This window comes from Pan paniscus, chromosome X (assembly GCF_029289425.2).
Source record: "Pan paniscus chromosome X, NHGRI_mPanPan1-v2.0_pri, whole genome shotgun sequence".
In the NCBI taxonomy this organism is placed as follows: domain Eukaryota; kingdom Metazoa; phylum Chordata; class Mammalia; order Primates; family Hominidae; genus Pan; species Pan paniscus.
This window is the reverse complement of record NC_073272.2, coordinates 156,606,843-156,630,059: the sequence shown is the minus strand read 5'-3', so window position 1 is coordinate 156,630,059 and position 23,217 is coordinate 156,606,843. Positions and strand designations below refer to the sequence as shown.

The 23,217-nt window shown below is 59.3% G+C and overlaps 1 protein-coding gene and 1 pseudogene across 1 annotated transcript in view; one reads left to right on the top strand and one right to left on the bottom strand.

Annotated features, from left to right (window-relative positions):
• LOC117976172 (spectrin beta chain, non-erythrocytic 5-like) overlaps positions 1 to 17,654 on the top strand; it is a 26,822-nt gene extending 9,168 nt beyond the window's left edge. Inside the window, 29 exon segments of the mRNA XM_063601595.1 lie at positions 62 to 157; positions 1,960 to 2,075; positions 2,166 to 2,280; positions 3,081 to 3,194; positions 3,334 to 3,455; positions 3,702 to 3,864; positions 4,071 to 4,259; positions 4,498 to 4,575; positions 5,236 to 5,408; positions 7,010 to 7,100; positions 7,242 to 7,388; positions 8,286 to 8,420; positions 8,499 to 8,755; positions 8,954 to 9,140; positions 9,578 to 9,620; positions 9,623 to 9,762; positions 10,403 to 10,599; positions 10,720 to 10,924; positions 11,172 to 11,366; positions 11,943 to 12,098; positions 12,361 to 12,566; positions 12,701 to 12,890; positions 13,148 to 13,324; positions 13,410 to 13,511; positions 13,820 to 13,954; positions 14,286 to 15,074; positions 15,196 to 15,281; positions 16,176 to 16,266; positions 17,518 to 17,654. Of these exon segments, the coding sequence (XP_063457665.1) occupies positions 62 to 157; positions 1,960 to 2,075; positions 2,166 to 2,280; positions 3,081 to 3,194; positions 3,334 to 3,455; positions 3,702 to 3,864; positions 4,071 to 4,259; positions 4,498 to 4,575; positions 5,236 to 5,408; positions 7,010 to 7,100; positions 7,242 to 7,388; positions 8,286 to 8,420; positions 8,499 to 8,755; positions 8,954 to 9,140; positions 9,578 to 9,620; positions 9,623 to 9,762; positions 10,403 to 10,599; positions 10,720 to 10,924; positions 11,172 to 11,366; positions 11,943 to 12,098; positions 12,361 to 12,566; positions 12,701 to 12,890; positions 13,148 to 13,324; positions 13,410 to 13,511; positions 13,820 to 13,954; positions 14,286 to 14,696 (4,140 nt within the window). The 3' untranslated portion in view covers positions 14,697 to 15,074; positions 15,196 to 15,281; positions 16,176 to 16,266; positions 17,518 to 17,654.
• Positions 17,430 to 23,217, bottom strand: part of LOC117976331 (cytosolic phospholipase A2 beta-like) — a 19,230-nt pseudogene continuing 13,442 nt past the window's right edge.

Here is a 23,217-nt window from a genome sequence, read left to right as displayed (position 1 = left end):
CAGGTGCCAGGGGCCTGGGCTGGTGCTCAGAGCGCTCCCTCCCCACCCTCCGCCTTCACAGGAGATGAAGATGAATGTTGGTGACCTGGGCCAGGACCTGGAGCACTGCCTGCAGCTCCGACGGCGGCTCTGCGAGTTCCGAGGAAACTCGGCCGGGGTAAGGGGGCCTTGCTGGGTAGAGGTTGGCCATGCATCCCGCACTGAAAATCCAACTGAGAGCAGGGAAAGAGTGTGGGCTGTAGAGCAGGGCGTGGGCACCATGCCTGCTCCTCCTACGCCCTCGGGCAGGCTCCCTCCTCTCACCCGCCTTCACTCCTTCCTCTTTAGAATGGGGGTAGCACCCACCTCAGAGGTAAGAGAGCACGTGTGTGGTGGCAGGTACGTGAGTCTCTAGCTGTGATAAAACTGCATAGACCTATCCCCCACTGCCCCACACAGATGCGTACTTGCAAAAACTAATAAAATCTGAATGAGGTCTGGTCTAGTTGGTAGTATTACACCAACGTCAGCTTTGTGGTTTTAATGTTATCATTATATAGGATGCTGCTGTAAGGGAAGCTGGGGAAGGGCACAGGGACCTCTCTGCAGGACTTTGGTAATTTCCTGGGCATCTATAATTATTTCAAAAAATCTTAAAAAGATAGGACATATGCCTGGGTGTGGCAGATAATCAGCGCCCACCTTCAGTGTGACTATTTCGGCGTCTCAGCGTCTTCTCCTCACCCCACACCCGCCCCCTCACACATACACACACCAAACATCTATTTCTCTTATGTGGTATACAGGGGGAAAAAATGGCAAATGTATTGACAATCAGGTGTTAAAGACCAAATGTGCTAACCTTGTCCCCCGGTACATGTATGTATTACTTTTTAAGAGGCGGCAGTGCTTACACCCAAGACATCCCTTGTTAATGGTGGAATTTCACAGACGCTGTGCCAGATGCTGCAGTAGGAAGAGAGCTAGACTCTAAAGGAGCTGGGCTTGAATCCTGGCTCTGCCACAAAGGAGCCAGGTTAGCCTCTGAGCTCTGCTCCGGCATCTATAAAAGGAGGAGAATGTCCTTCCCTGCCTACCTTGCATGAGGCACTTCATAGGAAAGTGCTTTGGAAATTTAAACAAGCTCTACAGATGCCAGACGCAGGAGATCTGCAACCACACCCTGCGGTGAACCCCCTCCCTGTGTACCTTTAAACCCCATCCAGTGTCCAAGCAGCACCAGCCTCAGCTCAGACGAGTCCTGGGGTGGGGACACCCAAACCCCAGGAAGCCAGAGCTCACTGTTCCATTCCACAACCTCCCTTTGCTTCTCTTCAACCAAGAAGCTGAATTTTCATTTTAAAAGTTTCTGTGGCTGGGCACAGTGGCTCATGTTTGTAATCCCAGCAGTTTGGGAGGCCAAGGCGGGAAGATCACTTGAGGTCAGGAGTTTGAGACAAGCCTGGCCAACATGGTGAAACCCCGTCTCTACGAAAAATACAAAACTTAGCCAGGCTTGGTGGCAGGCACCTGTAGTGCCAGCTACTCGGGAGGCTGAGGTAGGAGAATCGCTTGAACCAGGGAGGTGGAGGTTGCAGTGAGCTGAGATTGTGCCACTATAACAACAGTGCAACAGAGGGAGACTAGGCAACAGAGGGAGACTCCGTCTCAAGAGTCTCTGTTAGTGAGCATGTGCCCACTCTCCCCCTCCTACATGGTACCCAGTGCAGGGATCCTATTTTCTGGCCTTAGAGATGACTCTGGGGCTGCAGGCTCCAAGCTGATCTTGCTCACTTCACCTGGACGGGGTGACCTCAGGGACCTGCCGCAGTAGAGGAGGCAGGAGGCAGTTCTTCCCACTGCCCAAATATGCAGTTCCTCGTGCTCCGGGGCCCAGGCATGCTTCCAGTGCCTGCTGAGGTGGGAAGAAGGGGCTCTGCGTGGGGGGTGCCAATGCCCTCACCCATACCTCCCCTGCAGGACACAGTGGGTGATGCCTGCATCAGGAGCATCAGTGACTTGTCACTGCAGCTCAAGAACCGGGACCCTGAGGAAGTCAAGATCATCTGCCAGCGGCGAAGCCAGCTCAACAACAGGCCAGTCCCAGGCTGGGGAGAACCAAAGGGCCGGGAAGAGGGGTGGAAGGCCACCTCAGGCTCCACATGACACCACCACCCCTTGGCCAGGTGGGCGAGTTTCCATGGCAACCTGCTCTGGTACCAGCAGCAGCTCGAAGGGGCCTTGGAGATACACGTGTTGTCCCGAGAGCTGGACAATGTCACCAAGAGGATTCAGGAGAAGGTACGTGGTGGAAAGAGGTCCCGGTGGGGGCTGTGAGCAAATGCAGTCAGGGGAGGGGGCGCTGCCTAGAGTCTCCCATGCGTCTCCCCCCTCACTGGCCTCTCCTGTTCAGCTGGGTACTTGGAGGTGGGTCCCAGCAGTCTGCACCAGGGACATCTGATGGGCTGGCCCTCGGGATCAACTCAGGACCATAGAAGCACCCATTGCAAGCTCAGTGGGGGATTCCCTGTCTCCTTTCTCCCCCAGATCTGGTCCCCAGATACATGGCAGGTCCAGAGGCCAGAAAACAAACTCTCTGTTTCCTCCCATCCCTGAGGAAGCCCAAACCCTCGGGAGGTTTGCCCTGGGACTGTGTACATAACCACAGAGCCCCGGGCTGGAATCTGGCAGAGTTAGAACCCAGTCTAGGAAGCCCTTGTGTGAAACAGGTGCTGCTGCCTGTGCTGGGCATGCCTGGCTGTTTCCTCCGCTGGCTTCTGCCCTCAAATGACGGCATAGGCCTGACTGTCCATCCTTGCTCTATTTTCTTTCTCGCTCCTCAAGGGATGAGAGTTGAGTGAGACTGTACAGGGAAGCAGCACACACGTGAGGTTCTTCCCTCAGAGGAGACTCCAAATCCAGAGTTGCTCCTCAGAATCGTCCCCCTCACATAAGGAAGAGATCTCTGGCCCTCAAAGTCGGGGCCAGGAAATCACGCTAGGGACTTGCTGTGCACACAGAAGCCACTGGTTGGGCCCTTTGCCAGGAAGGAGGAGCCGAAGCAAAGGCCCAGCAGGTAACTGGCCGTGCCCCTCCTCCAGGAAGCCCTGATCCAGGCCCTGGACTGTGGGAAAGATCTGGAGAGCGTGCAGAGGCTGCTGCGGAAACACGAGGAGCTGGAGCAGGAAGTGCACCCCATCCAGGCCCAGGTGGAGGTGCGTAGCTGGCTGTAGAGCTGGGCCCAGGGCATCTCCTCAGTAGGACCCTGGGCACAAGTGGGGAGGAGGGGCTTTGGGATGCCAGGGTGGCCCAGAGCTCCCCTGCCCCAGCCTCTGACCCCGGCTTCCCCCACAGTCCCTAGAGCGTGAAGTGGGCCGCCTCTGCCAAAGAAGCCCTGAGGCAGCCCACGGCCTCAGGCACAGGCAGCAGGAGGTGGCTGAGAGCTGGTGGCAGCTCCGGAGCAGGGCCCAGAAGCGGTATGAACCCGCAGGCCTTGCCCTCGCCGACCCATCCTCCAGCATCTCAGTCCCCACAGCTCCCCTCAGCCCCTGTGTTCCCCTAGGATTCCTTCTCCACCCTTCAAATAACTGTACTGTCCTCCCAGTAACTCCCAGCCCGTGGGCCCTCCTGTGGTTGAGGGGATTAAGGGACAGAAGACACCAGTGGGCATGGGGGAGAGGGGTTTGAAGGCCTGACGACTAGCTGATGAGCTCTGTGGGCAGGAGGGAGGCGCTGGATGCCTTGCACCAAGCTCAGAAACTCCAGGCAACGCTGCAGGAATTGCTGGTCAGTGCCCAGAGGCTGCGGGCTCAGATGGACACAAGTCCCGCTCCTCGCAGCCCTGTGGAAGCCCGGCATATGTTAGAAGAGCATCAGGAGTGCAAGGTGAATGGGCAGCTGGCCCAAGCCTTTCCCAGGCTCTCAGCTCCGCCCTGCCCTCCCCTTCCTCTCATCTCCTTGCTCTTGGGCCTCCTGAGTGTCCCGCCCTGCCTATCTCCTCCAGCCTCCCACTCCTCAGCTGCTTCCCCACCTCTCTCCTGCCTGCTGGGCTGCTTCCAGCCCCCAGTGATCTGAGCCCAGTCCTGTTCCAGGCCGAGCTGGACTCCTGGACAGACAGCATCAGCCTGGCCCGAAGCACTGGGCAGCGACTGCTCACAGCGGGGCACCCCTTCAGCTCCGACATTCGCCAGGTGCTGGCTGGCTTAGAACAGGAGCTGAGCAGCCTGGAAGGGGCCTGGCAGGAGCATCAGCTACAGCTGCAGCAGGCCCTGGAGCTACAGGCAGGCACAGTCCCATCCCCAGCCTGCATCTTGCCCCCCCGAACAGGGCCTGCGCTGACCCCACAGCCTCTGGTCAAGGCTAAGACTGGAGGGGCTGCTGTGCCAGGGACTTCCCCACCACTCAGCACTCTTGCCTTCCAGGACCCTGGTTCCCTAACCTGTGCCACTGGAACAGTCACTCCAACTGCAGTGGCTGGACCCTCCACCGACTGTCTCTTGTCTTTTCCTTTGTTCTCAGCTGTTTCTGAGCTCAGTGGAGAAGATGGAACGTTGGCTTTGCAGCAAGGAAGACTCCCTAGCCAGTGAGGGTCTATGGGTAGGTGCCCAGCAGGAATGGGCAGGAGGGGGGAATTATAAGAGCAGCATTAGGGGTCAAACCAGCCAGTGCTGCCTGAGCTCCCTAGGCCAGGGATCCTCCCCTTCTGGGCCATCTCCCCACCCTGGGCCACATCCGTCACTGGGCAGTTACTTACCCGTCATCTAGAGCAGTTCCCATGCAGCTGTGGGCAGGCCCCACCGCGAACACCAAGGAGCTTCTAGAGTGCCTGTGTGGGCCTGACCCATTCTTGCCACCTCACCCCTGCCCTCCTCACTTCCCAAATGCGTAGAGGTTGGCTTTTCCCGCCACTGCCCCAACCCTGAAGCAGACGAGTGTAACTTATAGGAGACCTCAGAGGATAACTGGGGACTAACATGGTCCTCCAGGGAGTGCAGAGGAGGGAGCTTTCACCTTACATGAAAAAGCTCTGCTTGCCTCAGAGATTCTGGCTCTTGATCCCTAATCCAAATGCCTCCCCTGGCTGGGAATCACTGTCCTAAAGCTGGAAACAGCCTTGAGGGATGTGAGGGATGTGTTTGGGCGGAGCAGCCGCTCTGTGGATGAGCATTTGGTAGGATGGTTCTAGGTGGGAAGGCAGGTAGCCTGGGATGGGAGGGGGAGGCTCATGGACAGTATTGGGTTCCCCACTCCCACCAGGACCCCTTGGCCCCCATGGAGCCCCTTCTGTGGAAGCACAAGATGCTGGAGTGGGACCTGGAGGTGCAGGCGGGAAAGATCAGTGCTCTGGAGGCCACGGCCCGCGGCCTGCACCAGGGTGGGCACCCCGAGGCCCAGAGTGCCCTGGACAGGTGCCCGGCCATGCTTCTGAGGTAGTGGTGGCTCTGGGGTGTGAGGGGTGCTGTGGGCAGGCTGGCACAGGCATCTGGCATCCCGGTTCTTCCCTTCCCACCCTTCCACTACTTGGCCCAGGCTCACCAGCCTTGTCCAAGGACTGAGGTCAGATGCCGGGGGTCCCCACCACCCCGGCCCTGCAATGTGTCTGCCTGTTATGGACATCAAACACCACGTGGAAAATCCCACTTCCTTCTTCATTCAGTTGAGATCAAAGGGAGTTTAAAGGAGGCTTATGCTAGGAGACCAAGAGGAAATCATCTCACGAAACGGAAGGTCGCAGGGCACAGAGGTCAAGCATCGGCCTTCCAGGGTCACAGTCCTGAGTCCCTGTGCTGCCCACTAATGGCAGGACTCAGACAAGTTCCTCCTCACGGCAGCTGAGCCTCACATCCTGGGCTTTAACGGCTGTGATGAGGACGAAAGCACTGTGCTGGCCCCACAGGCAGGCTAGCAGAAGTCTTAGCTCATCTAACTGAAGTTCAGACACAGATGCATGTGACCTGCATGGCCCATGAGACCCCAGCTCTGCAGTTTTTTTTCCCTGTAAAAGCTCATCAGGTTTGGCTGCTTCATGCAGCTCCTCAGACTTTTAGATCAAGGCAGGTACGGTCAAAAGCCAGATCCCAAGCTGGTGGGGGCTTTTGTCCTTCTCAGCCGATCAGAGAGCCAACCAGCACCCACAAATGCCATGGTTCCTTGTGCTGGTGTCCTGGCAGTGGTCGGGGCCACCCCCTCTCCATTCTTGCAGGTGGACCACACCTGGGTACCTGTGGAGGTCTTTGAATTAACAGAATGCAAACTTTGCTTTGCTGGTCTCTGTCACCACCCCCTCCCCCAGTCACCTTAGGTGGTTCCTGGCAGGCTCAGCTTCCCCCAGCACAGTGCCACCCTGACTTCTAGCCCCTGGCTTCTGCCCTCCTGCAGGAGGCAGATCGTCCCCCTGTGCTTGTGTCTGCCCCAGTTGCCTCCTCTCACAAGGTCACACTGGATTAGGACCCACCCATATGACCTCATTTTCACTTAATTACCTCTTTTAAAGACGCTGTCTCCAAAAACACTTCTGGAGTTAGGCCTTCAATATAAGAACTCAGGGGTACAGGCTGGGTGCAGTAGTTCACGCCTGTAAACCCAGCACTTTGGGAGGCCGAGGTAGGTGGATCATTTGAGGTCAGGAGTTCAAGACCAGCCTGGCCAACATGGGGAAACCCTGCCTCTACTAAAAATACAAAATTTAGCTGGGCCTGGAGGTGTGAGCCTATAGTCCTAGCTACTCGGGAGGCTGAGGCAGAAGAATGGCTTGAACCCGGGAGGTGGAGGTTGCAGTGAGCCGAGATTGTGCCACTGCACTCCAGCCTGGGTGACAGAGTGAGACTCTGTCTCAAAAACAAAAACAAACTTGGGGGTACAAAATCCGGCGCATAACAGACACAAATACAGAGGGGGAGTGCAATGTACCTTTATTCCAAAGGAAACTCCAGACTCGGAGTATATTCATACCCGAGAAAGCCTAGGCTGGACGGGCACCCCACCTGGCCCTGGGGATGGCTCCAGGCCCATGAGCCTCTCCTCCTGGCAGGAAGGAGGCGCTCTTCAGGCAAGCCGGGACCCGCCGCCATCGCCTGGAGGAGCTCCAGCAGCTGCAGGCCTTCCTGCAGGACTCCCAGGAGGTTCACCTCACTTGGAGAGGGAGGTGGTCATGGTGGGGAAGGAGTCGACCCAGGGAAAGGCCACCCTTCCTCTGGGGTATCTCAGAGGTCAGGGGAAGGGGAAAGCCCTGGACAGCAGGCCTGTCCTCCCCACGTGCCCAGGTGGCTGCGTGGCTGAGGGAGAAGAACCTGGTGGCCTTGGAGGAGGGTTTGCTGGACACAGCCATGCTGCCAGCACAGTTACAGAAGCAGCAGAATTTCCAGGCGGAGCTGGACGCGAGCATGCACCAACAGCAGGAGCTGCAGCGGGTGAGGCCCTGCAGGCAGGAGGGTGGTGGGACAGCTCTCCAGGCAGAACACAGGACAGTGCCCCAGAGCTGGTGCTGAACCACAGTAACGGTGGCCAGCGTTATCCAGTACTTTCTGTGTGCAGGCACCTGGCTAAGCGGTTGTTTAGGCAGAAGTGTAGTGAGAAGAAGTTGCTTTCCGGCGGTGCGGGGGGGGGCGGGCACCCTCTCCAAAAATGGCACCTTTTCAGTAATTTTAAAGATAACATTTTGATGTGAACAGGACATAGCCACCAGTCCTGTGAGCGAAAGAGTCAAAACATAGCCACTTTGAGACAGGGTCTTGCTCTGTCACCCAGGCTGGAGTGCAGTGGCAAGATCTCAGCTCACTGCAACCTCCGCCTCCCAGGCTCAAGTGATCTTCCCAGCTCAGCCTCCCAAGTAGCTGGGATCACAGGCCCACACCACTACATCCAGCTACTTTTTTGTATTTTTGGTAGAGATGGGGTTTTGCCATGTTGTCCAGGCTGGTGTCAAATTCCTGAGCTCAGGCGATCCACCTGCCTCAGCCTCCCAAAGTACTGGGATTACAGGAATGAGCCACTGTGCCCAGCATAGCACTTTTTAAAACATTCTCTTTTCCACCTGCAAAGGCAGGTCCTGACCCCAGGCTGGCTCCCTCTGATATAAATCACCCTGCTAAGTATTTTATATGACTTATCTCATTTAAACAAAATAACCATTATTTTCTCTATGATACAGACGAGGAAAATGAGGCTTAGGTAAAGAAAGTTGCTCAAGATCATGCAGCTGGACCGCAGGGACTCTGCAGCTCTAGTGCTGGTGGTCAGAGTCAACACAAGTGCCCTGGTACCGGCAGTCCTGAGTCCACAAGGTGTGTTTCATGTTGTGGCTGCAGGAGGGACAGAGGCTGCTGCAGGGGGGCCACCCAGCCTCGGAGGCCATCCAGGAGCGACTGGAGGAGCTGGGAGCACTCTGGGGTGAGCTGCAAGACAACTCCCAGAAGGTGGCCAAGCTCCAGAAGGCCTGTGAGGTGAGGTTGTGCAGGCCGAGGGTTGGCTGGCCGGGCTCCAGGCCACTCCCCTCCTGCCTACCTCACTTCCTACCCTAGGCCCTGCGTCTGCGGCGGAGCATGGAGGAACTGGAGAACTGGCTGGAGCCCATCGAGGTTGAGCTGAGAGCCCCCACTGTGGGCCAGGCCCTGCCTGGGGTGGGCGAGCTCCTGGGCACACAGAGGGAGCTGGAGGCAGCAGTGGACAAGAAGGCCAGGCAGGCTGAGGCACTGCTGGGCCAGGCCCAGGCCTTTGTGAGGGAAGGCCACTGCCTTGCCCAAGATGTGGAAGAACAGGCCCAGCGGCTGCTTCAGAGGTAGATCCACTCGTGCCCTCAGCTTCTCTTCCCTGCCTTCCTGGAGGGACCCCCACCCCTGCCCTCTTAACTGATGTCTTCTCACTTTCTCCCCTTGCCCATGGTGAGGGCCACAGCTGGGTGATCTGTGTCACCAGGTATCCCTAATACTGACACCCTGGTCCCTGCCTCCCTTGGTCCCACCCTCCACCGCTGCAGGTTCAAGAGCCTGAGGGAGCCCCTGCAGGAGCGCAGGACGGCCCTGGAGGCCCGGAGCCTCCTCTTGAAGTTCTTCAGGGACGCCGACGAGGAAATGGCCTGGGTGCAGGAGAAGCTGCCTCTGGCCGCTGCCCAGGACTATGGCCAGAGCCTGAGTGCGGTGCGGCACCTGCAGGAGCAGCACCAGGTGCCTGGGTGCAGGAGAAGCTGCCTCTGGCCGCTGCCCAGGACTATGGCCAGAGCCTGAGTGCGGTGCGGCACCTGCAGGAGCAGCACCAGGTGCCTGGGTGCAGGAGAAGCTGCCTCTGGCCGCTGCCCAGGACTATGGCCAGAGCCTGAGTGCGGTGCGGCACCTGCAGGAGCAGCACCAGGTGTGGGCCCACCCGGGGAGGGCCGGCCTCGCACGTGAGCAGGGCTTCTCAGCCAAGGAAATGGCACTCTCTGTGGCCCAGCCAGGAACTCTCTGCCTGTGGGGCTTTGGGGATGCCCTGGATTCTTTGGGAGTCATGGGGACAGGGAACTCCTTGGGGACAAGTTAGTGGGGTCCCGTGAAACTTCAAGCACAACTGTGGGAGTCCCCCAAGGGTCAGCGACATCCGCATCCTCCTGCCTCCTCCCCCACAGAACCTGGAGAGTGAGATGAGCAGCCACGAGGCTCTGACCCGGGTGGTGCTGGGCACTTTGCCGCCCACGAGGTGGCCGCCCGGGTGCAGCAGCTGGAGAAGGCCATGGCCCACCTGCGGGCAGAGGCGGCGCGGAGGCGGCTTCTGCTGCAGCAGGCTCAGGAGGCCCAGCAGTTTCTGACTGAGGTGAGGGGAGTGATGGGCAGGGCACAGCAGGCAGGCCTGGAACACAGGGCGAGTGCGGCCGGGAGGTCACTCCGGGGCTCCTGGCCTGGGCACCTTTCGTCTCCTCCACTCAGTGGTCTCCTGCCCCCAAGGGCTTCCTTCCACATGTTTCCCAGAACATAGCTGCTGGCTGGGTTGGCTTTTGTCTTTTTTCCCTCTAGATCAGTGGTTCTCAACCAGGGCTTTACATGAGAATCACCTGGAACCTTCACTCAGACAATTATACCTCAATTACTTCACAATGGTGAATACAATTGTAAAGGAAGGAAAACTGAAGTAAATAGGCTAAAAAATGAAAGGGAGAAACACTGCAAGGAATATTTGCTAAAACTTGGTTTTAAGTGACAAAATCTATGCCTATGAACCAAGAATAAAATGTCTATTTTGCATGGAAAAAAACAATCACCTGGACCCTTTACAAAACACTGCTGCCCTGGCTGTGTTCCGGACCAGATGAGGCTGCTTAGGAGTGGGGCCAGGCCGAGGGAGCATGACAGCTCCCAGGTGATTCCCCTGTGCAGCCAGGCTGAGAATCGTGGCTGTAAATCCTGAGCCCTGGAGGGTGCCCCAGGAAAACAGATCTCCACTCTGTCACCCCCAGCTCCTGGAGGCGGGATCCTGGCTGGCTGAGCGGGGCCATGTCCTGGACAGCGAGGACATGGGCCACAGTGCTGAAGCCACACAGGCCCTTCTGCGGCGGCTGGAGGCCACCAAGAGAGACCTGGAAGCGTTCAGCCCATGCATCGAGCGGCTGCAGCAGACAGCAGCACTCCTGGAGAGCAGGAAGAACCCAGAAAGGTGGGCGGAAGCCACACCATCTGGGAAGGAGCAGAGAGAAGCCCCCTACAGAGATGGCAGGAGACTGCTCCAGCCTGGAAAGGAAGGGCTGCAGTCCAGACTGTCGCTCTCTTCCCACAGCCCCAAGGTGCTAGCCCAGCTGCAGGCAGTTCGGGAGGCCCACGCAGAGCTGCTGCGGAGGGCGGAGGCCAGGGGGCATGGCCTGCAGGAGCAGCTGCAGCTACACCAGCTGGAGCGAGAGACCCTGCTCCTCGACGCCTGACTGACCACCAAGGTGGCCACCGCCGAGTCCCAGGACTACGGGCAGGACCTGGAGGGTGTCAAGGTGAGTTACTCCTGAGCAAACCTCACGGGGAGTGGGCAGAGGCTGAGGAAGGCCTGCCTTGGGATGAAAGGGTTGCTGGGGAGTCAGCAGAAAGGAGCCTGGAGAGGGTGTCCTAGGGAGGATCCCGATGGTTCCAGAACCTGGGCTGAGGGATTTCAGAGCCATCAGAGTCTGCTGAGCTCTTCATGAGCTTTGAGAGCTCATGATACCATCTCGAGTGACCCTGCTGGGCCCCATACCTTTGCAGGTGCTGGAAGAGAAGTTTGATGCTTTCAGAAAGGAAGTGCAGAGCCTGGGCCAGGCCAAGGTGTATGCCCTGAGGAAGTTGGCAGGCACCCTGGAGCGGGGTGCACCCAGGCGCTATCCCCACATCCAAGCCCAGAGGAGCCGCATTGAGGCCGCTTGGGAGAGGTTGGACCAAGCAATAAAAGCCCGCACAGAGGTAGGTGATCACAGGCCGGGCCAAGCTAAGGGGTGTCAGAGTCTTCAAAAAATCCCTCTAAGCCCTCCTTACCACAGGCTTTGGTTCCAACAAGACACACACCCTGCTGGCCTCAAGTGAATGCGCCTTCTCCCTCACCTGCTCAGCTTTCTTCCAGGAATTGGCTGCAGCCCAGGACATTCCATCTCTGTAGGTCCTGGGCTGGGGCTGCCTCCTGAGCTGACCTGGTCCCCCAGCCCCATGAGAGGCACTGCAGGTGGTACTGCCAGGGCCAGCCAGATCCCCGAGAACCGGCCTGCTCCCTCACGTGGACCCAACACCTCGCGTCTGCCTTTCCCTGAGATGCACGAGGCCCTCTCCTCTCCCCGCCCTCCCCACCCCCTGGCCTGCCGCAGACTCATATCATCACGTTCACTGAGGGCTGCAGCATGGAGGATGGTTTCTGTACCTGGGGACACATCAAGCCCCATGGTCCTCCTTGTTCAAAAGGAGGTGGCCCAGAAGACCGTGTCTCCAGGGAGAAAGGAATCCTGGGAGCAGAGAACAGCCCTGAGCAGGTCCTTTCTCCTCTTCCAGAACTTGGCTGCAGCCCATGAGGTCCACAGCTTTCAGCAGGCAGCGGCTGAGCTCCAGGGAAGGATGCAGGAGAAGACGGCCCTGATGAAGGGAGAGGACGGAGGCCACAGCCTGTCATCTGTGCGGACCCTGCAGCAACAGCACAGGCGCCTGGAGGTGAGGCCCATGCCCTGCAGCCTGCCTGTCTGAGTCCCTGCCCGAAGGCGGTGGCTGAGGGGATCTGTCTCAGCCCTCCCACCCCAGCCTGCTTCAGCGTCTTCTCCAGAAACCCAGATCCTTCCCCGAGGGGCCCTAGGACTTGGCCCAGCTTGTGCAGCAGAGTGGAGGTGGTTCCTCAGAGAGGCCTGGTGCTCCTGAATGCAGAGCACGCATCGGCTCAATTGGGGGACTGAGGCCTGATCTCATGCTCTGGTTGCAGAGAGAGCTGGAAGCTATGGAGAAGGAGGTGGCACGGGTACAGACGGAGGCCTGCCGACTGGGCCAGCTACATCCTGCAGCTCCGGGGGGCCTGGCCAAGGTGCAGGAGGCCTGGGCCACCATGCAGGCGAAGGCCCAGGAGCGAGGCCAGTGGCTGGCGCAGGCTGCACAGGGCCATGCCTTCCTCAGGCACTGCCAGGAACTGCTGTAGGTGTCCTACCTCAGCTGCCGGCTCAGCTCTACCCTGTGGGGTGGGGGTATCCTGGCTCTTGGGGGAGCTGGACCCTCCCTCCCCTGCTCCCCAGCCAGCCCTGACAACAGCTCCCTTCCCTGCCCCACAGAGCATGAGCACAGGAGAGGCAGGAGCTGGCGTCCTCCGAGGAGCTGGCTGAGGACTTGGCGGGGGCTGAGCAGCTCCTTGGGCAGCATGAAGAGCTGGGGCAAGAAATCAGGGAGTGCCGCCTTCAAGCCCAGGACCTGCGGCAGGAAGGACAGCAGCTGGTGGACAACAGCCACTTCATGTCTGCGGAGGTGTGAACTCAGAGGGTGGGCCTGGGGTTGGGCTGGGGATACAGCCTGATTGCCCAGGGCCTCAGGGCCCCTCACAGGCATGGAAACCAGCGGGAAAGGAAGGCTGGGCGCAGGCAGGGAGAGAGGCTGGGAAGGGGCAGGTGCGGGTCTCACAGCCTTCCCTCTGCACTTCCATTAACACTTGGCTCTCCAGCCCTGCCCTGCCCATGGTGGGAGCCCTACCCAAGCTGTCACCCATAGCAGCCCCTCCCCACCAGGTGACAGAGTGCCTGCAGGAGCTGGAAGGGCGGCTGCAGGAGCTGGAGGAGGCTTGGGCCCTGCGCTGGCAACGCTGTGCCGAGAGCTGGGGCCTGCGGAAGCTTCGGCAGAGGCTGGAGCAGGCTGAGGCCTGGCTGGCCTGCCGGGAGGGCCTCCTGCTGAAACCCGACTATGGGGTGAGTGGGGGTCCTGCCCCTTAGCTGGCTACCAGGCTCTGGGCCCCCCCTAAGCTGGGCCTCACCTGAACATGCTTCTCCCCAGCACTCAGTGTCAGATGTGGAGTTGCTGCTGCACAGACACCAGGACTTAGAAAAGCTGCTGGCAGCCCAGGAAGAGAAGTTTGCCCAAATGCAGAAGACAGAGGTGACGACTGCCTCGGCTAGGGGCTGAGGGCTGGTGGGGGAACAGTCCCTCTCAGCCTGCAAATCAGTGTCTCCCAGGGCACTGAGCCCTCACCCGGCCCTGCCTTACCTGCTCCTTTCCCTGGCCAGCTGCGGTGGTGGGAGAGGCACCATTGTGGACTGGGTGTGAGCCTCCAGAGCCAAAGCTGAAAGAGCTAGTGATGGGGAGGCAGGCCCCCTCTGACCGGGAGGGCTGGGGGAGGGGAGGTAGACGGGAACCCGAGGTGTGGCTGGTCTCCCTGACCTGGCTCACCTTGCCCACTCCCCAAGATGGAACAGGAGCTCCTGCTGCAGCCACAGGAGCTGAAGCCCGGGAGAGCTGGCAGCTCGCTGACATCCTTTCAGTGGAGGCCCTCTGGACACCAGGGGCTAGGAGCACAGCTGGCTGAGACGAGGGACCCCCAGGCAGGTGTCCCCATGGGGCTGCAGGCACCCCCGCCGTGGTCTCCCTGGAGCATGCAGTGGGGCTGGGGCTGTGGGGGTGAGGGCCCACACCCTGGAGCCAGTGCTGGGAGCCCGGGCACAGGAGCTGAAGGTCATTAGGGATAAAGATGGCTGTCTACAGCCATACCACCCTGAACATGCCCGATCTCATCTGATCTTAGAAGCTAAGCAGGGTCAGGCCTGGTTAGTACTTGGATGGGAGGAATAGAGAGAGCCGGGGGCAGTGGGTGCCTTGCCCACCTTCCTGAGGGTGCTGGTCCTGACATTTCTGGGCCCCATCTTGCATTTTCAGGATGCAAAGGGTACCCCCACCATGGAGGGGTCTTTGGAGTTCAAGCAGCACCTGCTGCCTGGTGGGAGGCAGGTGAGTGCCTGGAGATTCCTTCTCCAGGCAGCTCCCCACTTGCAGCAGCACTTGAGTGGCTCGAAGAGCCACCTGGGCCTGGCACCCTTGCACTGTGAACTTGGGCAGATGCCACCCCCCACCATGCTGTCCAGGCAGTTTGGCTCCTTGGGACCCTTCCCAGCTTCTGCCACCGCCCCCACCTACCCACCCCCCCAGGAGGTGCTGGGATTCCTCCTCCCCACCTGCTCTTCCCCTTCTGCTTGGTTTCCCGTCAGAGCCCCTCTGTGGCTTCCCTTTCCCCATTGGGACTTTGGTCCAATCCACCGCTTTTCCTGGGAAGCTCCACACACACGGTGAGGCGTGGACAGGCCCTAGCTCTGGCTTCCTGCGTGTGGCTCATGCGACCTTCCCGCCTCCTCTCCACAGCCTAGCTCGAGCTCCTGGGACAGCTGCCGCGGGACCTTGCAGGGCAGCTCTCTGAGCCTGTTCCTGGATGAGAGGATGGCAGCGGAGGTACCAAGCGGGGTAGGGGAGATGCAGACATCAGGGTGCTGGGAAACAAAGCAGAGGGGCCCCAGGACAGAGGGACCCCACAGGGAAAAGCTGAGATGGCCGCAGTGACCCCTGCCTCTCATCTCTCCTCAGAAAGTAGCTTCCATAGCCTTCCTTGACCTCACGGGAGCCCGGTGTGAGGCTGCAGGGCCGCCATGGCAGGAAACACACATTCTCCTTAAGGTGAGCGGAGAGACATGGACTCCGGCATCGCCCCCAGCAGCCACCTGGCTCAGCGGGGGCTGGAGGCATGGGGGTCCCCAAAGGGACAGTGGAGTTTGACCTGTGACTGTGTGGGTGCCAGGCTGACCAGTGGGGCAGAGATCCTGTTTGCAGCATCGTCCGAAGAGCAGGCTGAGAGCTGGTGGCGAGCCCTGGGCAGCACTGCAGGTGGGCTTCAGGGGAAGGATGCGGGGAGGGCGGCCGACTCCCTGGGCCCCACGCTCCTGGGCCCCTAGTGTTTTACGCATCCTAGGGAGGTTTCACAGTTAGCATCTCTAACCTCCAAGAAGTGGGACTTACTGTTTTTTCTCAAAGAATTTAGGTCCTGGAGAGGTTACGCAACTTGCCCAAGATCACACAGCTAATTAGCAGAGATGGGGCCAGTTTTGAACCCCCAGCTGTGTCCTGGTCCTGTTCTGCCCCTTTTGGAGTCTGCCACTCAGACTGCCCCAAGCCCTTCCTGCCACAATCCTCATGGACTGTGTTCCTCCAAGGGCTTTCCAGGCTCTGTTCTGTCTGATCTGGGTGCTTCTCTAACCTTCTAGTCCTCAGACAACTTTGAATGTCACCACCCTCGAGTTGTTTTGCAGACAGTAAGCAAGCCAGGTTCTACTTGGAGGAATATATAGAGACAACCCTTTGGACTTTCTTCCGTGGTCAGCGTGCTCTGCTGAGGCTCCGTGTGGACAGTGTGTTCAGGGAATGTGTCTGGGATCCTAGCTCTGTCGCTGGTTCCCCTGGACTCTCCTCCCAGGAGTCTGTCTTCCCAGAAGCCCAAAGGGATCTTCAGTTGTTCGACATTCCAGAATCCCCCACCTCCTAAGAAAGGCTCAGCCTTTCTTAACTCACCTGTGAGGAGTTTCCTAAGAGGCAGGACGCATGGGGGAAAAACCTGCCCACAGGTGCTCAGCCCGCCCCACACCCCCACGTGGGAAGGGCCTGGCATGGCCAGGCTGCCTAAGGCTGTGCTGAGCCTCCAGAAGCTGGAGGAAGGAGCAGCCAGACCTGGCGCCTGCAGATGGTCTGGGCCGGGCTAACAGTGGTTATTCCCTTGCTCTGCAGCCTGGAGTCTGAGCCCAGAACTCAAAGCCAAACCTGTCAGCTCTCTGAATGACTGCACGACCAAGGATGCCCGGCCTGGATGTCTACTCAGGTGGGACACCTGGGTGGGGGAAGCAGGGCGGGGAGCCCTGGGCTTCAGTGGCTGGCAGGCGCTGTCCTCTGAAGCCTGAGGTTCTGGGCCTCAGACTTACTCTGTCGGGCTGTAGGGAAATGCTATTGGAACCCTCAGCTGCCCCTGCCCACTCTCAGCTGAGAGGAATCCAGGCCACAAAGCCCAGATTTCCACAGACTCCCCAGATTTCCACAGACTCGACAGTGGTCCCCTCCCAGGGCTCACTCCATGCTCTGGTGTGGGGACCCTGTAGACGAAGCTGCCCAGGCTCCCTGTGCCCTTCCTGCTCGGCTGCTTGTGGGAGGAGCAGCCAGGTTTCCCTCTGCCCAGTGCTGAGAGCCTGCCTGGGTTTGTTTCCCGTGCACTCCTCACTTTCCTCCCTCCTCTCCCCTCTCCAAGGCACAGCACATTGGCAGGACAGCCAGACCCTGCCCCACCCTTGTTCCAACCCGTTCTGTACCTGGTCCTCCCCTGCTTTCCCCAATCCCCACTCCATGGCAATGGAGAGGGCCAGCACGTCCCGGCCTGCAGGCCAGGGAGGAGATGCGAAGGTGGATATGCGGGGGCAGGAGGCTCTTACCTGGCTCCTCAGTCCCTCCTTGTAGATCCCAGCATCATTTCGATGCTCAACCCCCCTCACCCACATGTCCTTCCCTTCCAAACCAGAGGGCTTCAGGCTCTCCAGGGGGAGGGGACACCTGAGGTTAGGTGAAAGTGGAGGAGGGACTGGAGACAGGCAAATCCTCCGTGCATGGGCCCCATGCCAGGATGTGCCTAGACGTGCACACGCATATACAGCCGTGTGCCTGGAGGGCTCATACCATGAGGGGTGGCAGCCACGGCTGTGGTCTCCAGTGTAACCATCTGCTCCCAGTCCTGCAGAGCCCAATATATGATTTAGATGATGTGTTGCTGACGGGACAGGCCTTGTCCTGGACACAGTGGCTCCTGAGGCTACCAGGACAGCCATTTTTTCTGCTGTCTCTAACCCAGGGCTGGGGCCGCTAGGCCAGCTGACAGATGTAGAGTTGGGTTATGAAAGTCGAGGCAATTCCCACCCACTCACCCGTCACTGTGGTCGCTGCCGCAGCACCTGTCAGCTCTGGAATCCACTCCCATGCTTATTCTAGGAGGCTGGCTGGTCCAAGGGAGGGCAGGGGCACCAGTGTTTATTTGGAGAAGATTCTGGGGTGGCCATACCCTACTAAATTCATTCCGTTTTCCCAACAGGTCTGATCCCTGAGGTGAACCCCAGTGCAACAGCAAACTTCAGGGGCACAAGCGAGGACACATCTAAGGGACCAGAATGAGACTCAGCTACAGGCAAAAGGGCTCCTTCCCGTGGCTGCTTCAACCCAGTTCCCCAGGCCCAGCTTCTGGAATAGACAGTTCTTTCTGGTTAGATGGGCCCTACCATGTGGCAGGAAACAGCCATTGCCTGGCCTCCCCCTGCATTCCTGTCTGGGTGAAGAGGAGACGTGTTACGGCAGAGCAGGTGGGCAAGGCCAGGGCTACCCCAGGCCCATGTGGCCTCCTCCTTGCTTGGAAGGGGTGACTCTGAGCACAGGTAGACGCAGATGTGTGCAGAGAATGTGCTCTTTGGAGGAAGAACACTGATGAGCGAGCTCTGTACCAGCCCTTGCCATGTACAGCCAAGAGCCTAGAATGATATGGCCCTTCTCAGCGCCTCACATTTGTATGAGTCTGTAATGTATCAAGTGCTCCAACTACTCAAGGTAGCGCAGAAGGGAAAACAGGCACAGGCCAGGGGGTTTTGGGTGATTACACAAATGGGCTTGGCCTCCTTACCCCACTGCAAACTGCTGAGGCGCAAGGGAGCTCCCAGCCCTCAGCCTGGACTCTGGGACAGTGCCACCTGAGCCCGAGGCTCTGAAGCACTGCGTGATGACAGTTCCCACCTGCAACTCAGCAGCCAGGGAATGAATGAGAGTTAGTTAGTTAGGGGTGGCAGGGGCCCCGGCCATCAATGGGGCCTGTGCTGCCGCCTCCGCTGCACTGCCTGGCGCAGAGCCTCCAGCAGCTGCTCCTGGTTGTTGCAGACATTGTAATGTGTCAGGTGCAGGAGCTTGTCCACGTCCTCCTGGCTGTAGGTCACCTTCGTGTAGTGGTAGGGAGAGTCGGATGAAGACAGGTTCACCTCCCCAGCTGCCGCCTCCTCGGGTGTCCGCCGGACCCCTGTGGAGACAGTGCAGCCTGGCATGGGGAACACGTTGTGGGGAAGACGGGTTTGGAGAGGCACAGGGGACGGAGGAGGTATGGGGGACTGGGGCAGCAGGATGGGGAGGTGAACAGCAGCTCACCAGGGGCCGAGTACTCCCGGAAGGAGTCGCTGACCAGAGGAAAGTGCAGCACCGCAGGGGCTCCGGGGCAGGTGGGGTCGGAGAAGGTGTGGCACTCCCGAGGCTGGAGCTGCTCTTCGGGGCTGGGCGAGATGGGTGGGAACGGGATCCCCTGCTCCTGGCAGAACCGGCCCAGGAGCTGCAACTGCTGCAGGGCAGGCAGAAGGGGCTTCAGAGGGACAGGGCCCCTGGTATCCTCAACACTGGGGCTGACGTAAGATGCACAGGATCTGGGGCTCAAATGCCAAAACGGTCTCCAGTGGGGCCTATGAAGCCAGTCGTTGGAAAAAACTCTCCACACCTGACAGGCCTCGGTGGCAGCTCCTCTGGGGCTAGACGGAGCCGGGTTACTCCCAGCATTCCAGTTCTGACACTGGGAGCCAAAGCAGACTCAGCAGGTGGGCCCAGAGGCCCAGGACCACACCTCGCAGGTCAGTAAAGGGGACCCAGCTACCAGATACCAGGAGAACCTCGCCAGCTTCCCAACTTCCGGAAAAGAATGAGCTCCTCTGGTGGCAAATTAAGATTCCGGTGTCCCAGTCACAGCTCCTAAAGGAAGCTGAACCAGACACTGGACTCCAAAGCCCCCCTCTTCAGGGGACAGGGGCCACCCACCGCCTCCCTGGTGGGCTGCCCACCCTTCCCAACCTGGAAGGCTCCGTGGAGGTTGTAGTCCAATGACAGGATGAGGTCCACGTCCCGAGTGGGCTGCAGGAGGGGCAGGCAGCTGGTATTGATGAGGTAGCCAACATCCAGCAGGCACAGGTGGGGCTCCGAGGGTGTCAGCTGGTTGGGGAGCCCATCCAGAGTGGTAGCTGGAAGGTTGGGGAGAGCAGCAATTGTCACAGACACCAAGGGTACCAGATTCCTGCTGGAAGGAGAGACTCTGGCCTCTGGTCCCTGCTCTCCTGCTAAACCAACACCCCCACAGCCCTGCAGGTGGGCCCTGGGTCCCCAAGACAAGGAAAAAAGACCCCTGTTCCAAGTAGTCCAGGCAATCAAGCTCAAAGCAGGAGAATGGGAGTGGACTGTGAGGGGTATCTGGACTGGGGACTGAAGGCTCAGGTGGCCACAGGAGGACTTTGGAGAGAAGCAGGTACCTTTCCATGTAGAGAAGTGAGGATGCTGAAAGTAGTCTCTGTGGAAATGGAGGCCACGCAGGAAATTATGTGTGGCCTAGGCCAGTGGACGCCACGTCAGAAGATCGGTGAAAAACTCAGCTATCCTGCCGGCTGTTGAGGGCGGTTCTTCTATCTTCAGAAGGGGGACCTGCTCCTTGTCTACACAGGCAAGGTGGGGAAATGGGGACTCCTGCACCTTTATCCCCACCTTGGTGGTGACCCTGGAGGGGGAAGAGGTGTGAACCCCCCGCCCCCTGGTGCAGCCCCAGCTGGCTGCCCCTTGGCACCCTTATGAAGGGGCCGGAGCACTTACCCAGGTTGGCCTGGTTCCTGACCCAGCGGTCCCAGAACTGGCTGGGCTCTGAGGCCCAGTATAAGCTGTCCTGGAGGTTGGCTGCATACAGGTTGCTCCAGATACCTGAAAGAGCGGCCGTGAGGGAAGAGGGCCCCCGACTCTTGTCCCAACCCTACCCTTCCCCATGGCCAGTCCTGGCCCAGGAAACTCTTCTGACTGAGGCTGCCCTCTCACCCAGGACCCATTTTCCCTGCTCGGCCCAGCTTCCCCGGCCTGCCAGTGCCCCTCACCTTCTAAGAAGCAGATGCGGGACTCAGGAAGCCTCTTCATCAGCTTCCATAAAGAACTCGGAGCCAAAGAGCTCAGAGGGGATGAAGGCCCCGTACTTGGGGAAGCCGACCTCGTAGGGAGAGAACTCGCACCACTCTGTGAGGAGTCCACCCCTCAGCCTCGTGGTGCAGAGCCCTTAGGCACCCACACCCCCACCCCGACCCAGGGTTTTGCTTTAGGGCAGCTGAGGACCAGGAGGCCCAGACCTTGTGGCCTGGGCTTTGTGCATAGGACCTAAGGCCCCTGCTTCCTTCCCAAAGGGCTGAGGGACCCCGGTAGGGTGCCGGTCTCCAGAAAGCACGGGACCTGGCTCAGGAGAGGTGGGTGTGACATCTGCAATCTGCACACAGGCCCCCTCTCCCCTTATTCCACCAACTGCAAGGGCACAGGTCTCAGCTCTTGGGCCACTCACCCCCAAATTCAAAAGTGGTCAGGCTCTACCCTTTGGTGTTGAGGGCACAGTAGATGGGCAGAGGGTTCTGGCCATGACTCAGGGCCTCCCGTTGATCTGAGAGCTTGTGATCATGGGGCTGGGGAAAGATGCGTAGAACCTAAACCCACAGTGGCCTGGGTGCCCAGGGCCTTTCCCACCCTGCTGTCCAGCACCGAGCCCCAGCTCCAGCCCTTGCCCTGGCTCTGCCCCCAGGCCGCAGCCCCCGCACCTCATCATGCAGCAGCGCCTCGCTGATGAGGGCCCACAGGTTGGTGAAGCAGCTTGGGTAGCCCAAGCGGGCACGCTCGGCCAGCTCCTGCCGGTACCGCTGCAGCTGGCTGGGGGCCAGCACACCCAGCTTGTTCTTGGTCACCTGGGTCTTCAGCAACTCAGTGGGCCCTGCCAGGTCCTTCTGAGACCACTCTGGGTCCTCAGAAAGGTTGGCCAAGGCCCTGGGAAAAGCCAAAGCCAGAGGGCTGTCACTGAAGGACCCCGTCTAGACCCCACGTACCCCGGGCTTTCTAGGACAATGGCCTGGCAGGGACCTTCCCAGGGTCCCCTTGAGCACATTTCTCCCTGGCACATTCATTCTCCCAGCCCTTCTAGTTTTCTCAGAGGCCTAGGAGAACCCTGGCACCAGCACCCCCTGCCACACAGGGTCCAGCATCAGCCTGCCCCCAGCTCACCAGGTGAAGCCCGAGGCCCCGGTGATGTAGGAGACGCAATCCAAGAGGCCCAGCTCCTTCAGGCCAGCCAGCTGCCCATACACAGGGAAGTCATTGCCTGGATCCCACCACCAGTGGCCACAATAGCTACCACTGGGATCTGGAAAAGAAGAGAGCCAGGCCTGTAGAGGCCCTAGGGATGGGGAAGGCCAAGTCACAGGAAGAAGAGATAGCAGGTCAAGTGGCCACCCAGCCCACAGCTAAGGCCTGATCACAGGTCTTGGGACCAGTTCTGAGTCAGCCCTGGGGGCCAGAAACAGCCTTTTGAGTGCCCAGCTCCTCCAGTCCTAAGGGCTCCAGGAAAAAATGGCCCAGGCAAGTTCTGAGCCTCATCTCCTTGCCCTCAGCCCCCGAGCCTGATGCTCACTTTCTGGAAGCCCCAGGGCCCGCCTCAAAATTTTCCTAAATTGCCATCACTCCCCCAGGAGATGGCCCAGGCTAATATGAACCTCCTGAAGCACCCTGGGCCAACAGGCCTCATACCAGATATCTGTCTCCCTCCTCAGACAGGCTAGGCTGAGAACCAAGAAACAGAGTAGGAAAGCCAGCCCTATGAGGTAGCTCCCATGTGGGCTCCAGGTGCCTCAGGCAACACTCTGCCTGTACCAAGTCCCTGCTAACACCAGGTGAGAGGAAGCAGGGTGGGGACAGGCAGCTACGAGCTCTGGTCTAGATCGGGGACAAGCAGCTCCAGTGTTCAGCACCAGGAGCTAGGCCCAAGCAAGCCCGGGGACAACCCGTCCAGCCCAGCCCCCAAACCTCATCCTCCTGCAGGTCTCCATCCAGCTGCAGGGCCTGCCTCAAGGCCGCGGCCACCACCTGCTTCCTCCTGCTCAGGAAGGCCTGCTCCTCTGCACAGGGCCCGAAGCCCAGTCGCACGGCCAGCTCCCTCAGTCTGGCCGGGGAAGGAAGAGACTGTGAGACAGCTCTCAACCCTCCCCAGAGAATGGAAAGCTGGGTCTGCCCCACCTGTAATACCTACTGCCCTCCCTCTTCTCCCCAACCCTCAATGCCACTCCCGTGTCACAAGACTGAAGTTTGACACCTGGGGAGAGTGTGTCCATGTGGACATGCTTGGGAATGCAGCAAAGCAGACTGGCAGGACCCAGAATGCCGTGGCCGAAAGAGGCTGCTTGGGGTCCCACGTGCAGACAGGCCCCCAGGCAGGCCCCATACCATAGATCCCCCCCTCCAAGTCTCGTGTTCTGTCCCTTACCCACGGAGTTCAAAGCACTTTGGGAGGCTGAGGCAGGCATATAACTTGAGGCCAGGACCAGCCTGGCCAATGTGGGGAAACCCCGTCTCCACTAAAAATACAAAAAATTAGTTGGGTGTGGTGGTGGGCACCCGTAATCCCAGCTACTCGGGAGGCTGAGGCAGGAGAATCGCTTGAACCCCAGAAGCGGAGGTTGCAGTGAGCCAAGATCGCGCCATTGCACTCCAGCCTGGGCGACAGAGAGAGACTCCATCTCAAAAAAAAAAAAAAAAAAAAAAAAAAGGGCAGGGGGCGGGGCAGAAAAGGACCAATAATCCTGTTATCTGTGAGGTGAGAAGCCACTCTCTCAAGACAGAGGGCCAGGGTGGGCGACAACTCTACGAAGATCATTTAAGGTCCAGCCATAACAGCTTCCACCCAAAAGGGCGCAATTTCCCCTCTTCTCTCCCT